The sequence below is a fragment of the Astyanax mexicanus genome, chromosome 20 (assembly GCF_023375975.1).
Source record: "Astyanax mexicanus isolate ESR-SI-001 chromosome 20, AstMex3_surface, whole genome shotgun sequence".
Taxonomy (NCBI): domain Eukaryota; kingdom Metazoa; phylum Chordata; class Actinopteri; order Characiformes; family Acestrorhamphidae; genus Astyanax; species Astyanax mexicanus.
Window position 1 is genome coordinate 11,447,195 of NC_064427.1, and position 6,869 is coordinate 11,454,063.

At 35.5% G+C, this 6,869-nt stretch overlaps 1 protein-coding gene across 1 annotated transcript in view; it reads left to right on the top strand.

Moving 5' to 3' along the window:
• Positions 1-5,150, top strand: part of map6a (microtubule-associated protein 6a) — a 28,354-nt gene extending 23,204 nt beyond the window's left edge. Inside the window, exons 4-5 of the mRNA XM_007259442.4 lie at positions 850-960; positions 3,733-5,150. Coding sequence (XP_007259504.3) covers positions 850-960; positions 3,733-3,871 — 250 coding nt within the window. The 3' untranslated portion in view covers positions 3,872-5,150. The remainder of the gene's footprint in view (positions 1-849; positions 961-3,732) is intronic.
• The last annotated feature ends 1,719 nt before the right edge of the window (positions 5,151-6,869 follow it).

The window sequence follows — 6,869 nt, forward strand, 5'->3', positions numbered from 1 at the left end:
TTAACATGCGTGCTTAGCACTGGTGCTATCTGTACTTCCATGCATTATTGAAACGAATGGGAAGAAAAAACTAAAGGTGTAGGCTGAAGAGTGGTGTGATGGGGCAATGAATATAACCTGATGTGATGATGTGATTTGTGCTTTCTCTCTGCTTGCTCTTATTTATCGACAAATATTGCTAATAAATGCAAACGCAGAAACAGAAGTGTCTTGGTTCGTTTTGTTTGAGATGTGAGAGGGTTTTTGGGAAGAGAACGGTAGGTGAACATGAATGTCTGTGTGTCGTGTCTTTTTTGTCCTGGTGTTCCGTCTCTCATGTTTGTTTTTTATTGCGTGTGAGAAAAGTCCACATGGAAGAGAAGTCCACCTCTCTTACTTAGTATAATAGAGCTGATGGTTATGGTTGATTTCTTTCATTTTTTGTTCATGTGTCCACTGGAAATGGTTCTGGCATCTTTTTACACTGTGCATGTTGTCGAGTGGTGAGAGTTCAGAAATATATGTCTTTGCATCGTGATTGAATCTAATATATTTCAGTCACCAAAGTATCTCTGCAACATACACACACCAGTAATGGATGCCAAGCACCTTGTTCCAGTATCATTTGTCTTTATCTGTGTTTCAAAAATGAAGTTTAAAGGAACCCAACAGTTCCTGTTATAAAAATATAAATTCAGTTGTAGTCATATTCATTATATGCTGGGCAAATGTTGTACTATATTATTCTTATTCTTATAATAATATTGTTTGATTGTGATTTGATTGGCTTTTTAAGTGTGGTTTTCTCGTGACCTTTTTGACCTTTGGATTTCTTCTGCCATTGAAATTCTCCTTCTCGTTCATTTGAAGGGTTGTGCTAAAACAGTACCACTACATTCAGCTCTGCCAACCCATCCGAGATATTGGTTGGGTGCAGACGCTAAAGCAACACCTGTGGCGCTGTGCACTACCTGACCCAAGGTAACACACCTGAGATTAGCACAGCCTTCATTAACCCTTAGAAGTTTAGATGTACTGCTGTCAATAAAAATATTAGTCTAAAAACTTCCTATAAAATCATGGCACAAATATTTTTATTATTGTTTTTTTTTTTTTGTTCTATTACAAACTTGACTTCTAAGGGTTAAGCTTTGACCTGTACTTTAGGTTGCACTGACAAATATTTTAATACATTGAATGTATTAAATTCAGCATTATATTCTTTCAAAATTAGAAAAACCTATTTATACTCAGTTTTAGATGATTCTCCATTTCGTGTAGTCTGGACTTTTCCCGTAATTCAGACTATCACTAATGGTTAATGTAATAAACCCTATATTCGTCACTCATCAGGAACTGGAGTTTCCATGCTCTGATTCTGCATGGTTTGGTTCCCCATGTTTTCTCTTCCATATGGAAAGTGTAGGGTCTCAGGGTAACAGCGCTGTTGGCTCATTTGTGTTGTCATTTTTCTAAAGTTAACGTTACATATCCAATGGTTCTTCATCCTTTTCCTAAAGGATGCCAAGGACTCGTTTTGTCTGCAGTGTATACTGTGTATGGATGCTGGCCTTCGTTATGAGCTGCTGTAGGATGCTGGTCTCGTTACTGTGACTCTGGTTAGAGAAGTAGGTCAAGGCAAATCCAAGAAGGCTTGTTGTGAATGCGTAATTTCCAACCTTGGAATCATCTTACATTCAGATGTGCAGTGTGTTTGAGAAAAGAGTCAAATTTAGAGAAATAATTTACTTGCCTTATTATGGCATAATAGTGTAGTTTTGGGGCTACAAGGAATTCTAAAAAAATGAGTTGATGTTTGGTTGCTTTATTGGTTGCTTTATAGAGCTGCCCTGCAAACAGTGATATTTGAATGAAGTAAAATTCTAAATCTACTTTATTAAGCTATGATTATGAGCAATATTAGACCTGGTGTAAAAGACTGCGAGATTTCCCTTGCACAGATATCAGTTTTTGCAGTGTAGCTGCTGCTGCCTTGACAGTGACATACAGTAAGTACAGTTTAAGTGTTTTAGATGATGGTAAAATATATTGTGTATTCACAGAATTTGCTGTTATAGTGTAAAATGTACAATATGTGTCTACTTATCTGTTGTGTGTGTTTGTGTTGTAATATTATTGTAGTAAAAATATGTTCTGTCTTGAACAACCTGATACATTTAGCATATTTTAATATAAAAACTTTCAGCAAATCTGCAAATGCAAATTCTGTATAATATTGTAAACACTGTGATGGTGAAAAGCTTGAAGCCCACAGAGGGTTGAATCCCACTATCAGGATGCTCAAGACTTTCTCTCTGTTTCTGTAAAGCTTTAATGTGCCCTTATCAACCTTATTATTGTTTTAGACTGAGCATTACATTTAATACTGACAGTACAAAAGGACACCTTAGCAAGTCGTTTTATCTTAAAAAGGTGTAATCGCAGATTATTTCTTTATTTATTATTTATTTAAACATTTAAAAATATTTCTCTTTAATATTGTAACCTATTTATCAGCTAAAAGTTTAGAAGAAGTAACAAGTTATTTAAAGTAAGTGGAAGCATATATAAAATATAAAATATTAAAAAATGTTTAGGCAAACTTTATAATTATATTATTTGTGGTTATTGTGTATTCTGAATTTCATAATCACATTCTCCACCTGGGTCATTTGTATTATGAGTTTCAGGTAATCATCAGAGTTAAACCTTATACTAAAATAGTCTGCTGTAAAAAATATTATTTTAATGTGAAGCTTCAGTTTATATGTATTTAATATACTTATCAATCATCAATCAATCAAATTGCTTTATTAATGTTCCTGCATTGTCTTTCAGGAAAAAAATATTTATTAGCTCTGCTGTTTTGTAAAACTCACTGCACTGGCCTGAGGGGTGTGTTATGGAGAGGGGTATCCAGTTAGTGTATAAAAGTATTTACTATGCTTCCCTAACAACGTACATTTATACGTTCAGCAATGTATTTGAGCATGGAGTAGATTTCAATTCTGGCTTTAATGGGTTTCTGCAGCTATAAGTGTGGTCAGTATTTGTGTGGCCATCTAGTGGTTAAATGATGAACTACAGTGTACTGCATATAAGGGCTAAATTTTATTAGGGAAGTGCGTTCACTCAGTATTCACCTTTACCAGGCAGTTATTTTCTGTAACATAGACAAGACCAGTCATTAATGCACAAAAAACATACAGATCATTCAAGAAATGGTGGTTTTCCCACTCACTCGCTTCACAGTATTCTTCTCCGACATTTTTCTTCTCATGGTATAACCAGCAAGCTGATAGGGTTTTTGTTGAGAGTTGGAAATGTATCTGTTAACAGACGCCATATTGAGTATTACGAGAACTTTTATTCATATTTCAACAAGTCTGAGAAATACCAGCCAATCATTGTTGAAAATGGCCTGATACGATTCATAGCTGATTGATCCCTCCATCTCTACTTACTAATCAGCCTACCTTTGTTAGTTAGCTTAGCAGAGAAGCTAGCTTAGCTATGAATGCTTACTAATATGAAGGCTACTGAACATATGTAACACACGCCACACACTATAACTTTTTTTTATGAGGCAAAATTGTCATGGGCATGTTAAAATGATATTGAAACAGAGGCTAATTTCTGCTGTATCTTTATTATAATTTATCTTATTTTCTGTCTTCCTCTTTCTCTCCCTCTTCTTCTTCCTCTCCTCCCTGTTGCTCCTCTCTTCGTTGCTCGGTGCTGTAACGCTGCTAGAGAGTCTGAGTCTGTCCTGGGACGAATCAGTGATTATTATTCCCCGGGTACCTCTGGAAGAGAATCAGAGCCACTGGTGGAACGACCAGAACCACGCAGCAAGGCAGTAGTGCGATTCGCGCCGGACGTCAAATACTGACGCTGACCAGCAACAGAAGTGAAAGCGGACTAAAGGAGTAGATGTGGACAAATCTGAGTTACACAGTTTCCCCTCTAGAATGAAAAGTGCTGTCTTAGGAGCCACACTGGAGCAAAGAGGCTACTTCTGAAAGCCCCTGCATCAATTAGCATGGTGCTAACTGAAGACCTAAATCTTCACACACTCCTTAACTGTGTGGAGGTGTTTAGTCATTTCCAATAGACTTGCTAGATTTAATGTGGTTTCTGATTTGCTGGTGTTTACACACACGGGACACAGTTCAGACTTTAAGGTGCTGCTACTGTTTTTAGCTATGCTAACAGAAAACACTATGTGAAAAAAGTATCAGGACAACTGTTCATTCACTGTTTCTTCCTAAATCAAGGTTATTAAAATAATTTGTCCGTTAATCCTGTTTTGGTTGGAGTAACTCTCTACTGTCCATGGAATGCTATCTATTAGATTTTGCAGCATTGCTGTGAGGATTTGATTGCATTCAGCATTAAGAGCCTTAGTGAGATCAGGATGTTGGGTGATTATCACCCTATCTCATTCCCAAATTATCCCAAAACTTTATACCCCCCTCTGGCCCACACCTTGCAGTAAGAATATTGCCAGTAAATTCATATGTATCTGCTTAAGAGATTCAAATACTATTGGCCATACTTGTTTACAGGGACTAGACAACTTGTGTGTGTGTGTGTGTATTTGTACATCTGTGTCAGCAACGTCTGCAACCTACAGTAGCTGAATGTATTGCTTACAAACACTGCACACTTGGATATTGAATGTATTTTAGCCAACAACAGTGTTTCGTAAAACCTATGTAAAGAGTCTGTGGAGATTACTAAATGCCTCCACTCAGTTCGAGGAGAGTATGAGAGGATTTAGACCTTTAGGCAGTTAGCACCATGCTAACGTATATATGAGTTAGCTACATTAGCCTCTTAGCTCCAGTGCTAGAACTAGCAAACATTAGAGTTGGGGGAATTTTTGCACACTGGATTTTGGTTTGAAGAAAAAGTACTGTATGTATATATGTAGTATATTCTAATTATAAAAATCACTTGATAGCTTCCCTATGAGAGATTCTTTGAGCACAGACTGTTTTGCTAAAGTTCTAAATGGTGCTACAAAACACTCATTTCTGTTCTATATTACTGCGCCAGATATACTGTCAGATTTGGAGACACCATACAAACCATGAAGTGCTTCCTTAAAGTTCATCCTTACTGTACTTAATTTAAATGCAAATAAATATGATGATAGTAGCAAGTTATGCCTGTGTCTGTCTGACCTTCTTGTTTCATAGTGAACGGTGCATGTTCCAGTGCATGTTATAGCTGCAGTGTGAGGGGTAAAAATGCCCACTAGTGAAACGGGTTTGTGTGTAGTGACTCAGCATACTGTATATAGTAAGTGTGTCACAGCTTGCAGTGACTGCATTATATAACATTCTCTATATGCTGTATATAACTAAGGGGCAGATATGACATGATTGTCTTTGTGTGTGTGTGTCAGTCTCATGCTGATATAAATCACCTGAATAATTCAGAGGTCTGAAAGCCAATACCCAAAGCTCCATTCATATGGTCACTGGGTTCACAAAACTGACAGTGTGTGTTTATTAATGCACATTTACCTTGTGAAGATGTGTTTAAGTTTTTCAGTATCCACTGTGAATTATGTAGTATCTACTGAGACAATGTCTTTACTATTTTAAAATATTTAATAACAATGATGAATTATTAAATATCTACTATTAATTATTCAGTATCTATTGTGAATTATATCCTTAATGTATACTAGTTACTCAGTGTCCGCTGTAAATCATTCAGTATCTCAATCATTTTTTAGTGTCTACTGTGAGCATCCAGTGTATATTTTTACTATCTACTATTTATTGTTCAGTGTCCTCTGTGAGCTATTTAGAATCTATTGTCAGTCATTCAGTTTCCACTCTGATTTTTTTTTAGAATCTACAATTTATATTGTGGTGTGAAATTATTTGTATCCAGAATTAGATATTCAGCATTTATTATGAATTATTTGTTATAATTTGTCCTTATCTACTATATATTATTCAATATCTATTATGATATGTCAAATATATAATTCATAATTCTGTGTACACTGATTTATCTGTCTCCAGTATAAGTTAATAAGTATCTATTATAAATAGTACAGTATCTATTGTAAGTCATTCAGTATCCAGTATGAGTTTTTCAGTATGAACAATGAATTGTTTTTTATGTACTGTGATTTTACTCAGTATCCACTTTGAGCAAATCAGTGTCCAATATAAATGAAAAGTAAATGTAGTATTTACTGTGAATATAAGCTAATGTTGAGCTCTGTAGTTTAAGCTCTTGGTGAAGTATTGTGCCTCATACAGACCCTTACAGTTTAACAGTGAGAAGCTCTAATGCAGAGATGAGCTTCTGAGTCAGTTTTATCAGACAGAATAATCAAGATTAGGGTCCTGTTTCAGAGCCAGGGGAGAAAAGCCTTTGAATTAATAATAACCTCTGCGTGGTCTTGGCCCACCAAGATCACTTAACAAATAAATACACTTCAGGCTGACCCCAAGGCTTCAACACAAACTCCAGTCAAAAGAATTTATTTATTCATCCAAACACATGAACACCATTTAGCCAAAACTCCAACACAGCAGTCTAAAATATAAAATTACACACAGGCTGATTTTGCACACTTATATATATATATTTTGTTTTCCACACATGTGGCATTACAATTAAATGTCTATTATAATTATAGGTTCAGTTTCTCACTCTAGTTGCACTGTAGGCAGGGTAACTATCTTGATCGAAAATTATCTCACAAGATCATATGATGTCACTAATAACTACAGGTGTCCAAATAATCATAATAATAAAAATAATTTTTACAATTAAAGTTGCAGATAAAGACAAGCTGAACAAACAGTAAATAAACCAGTCTTTACAAACACCATCATAAATCACAGTAACACACCCTC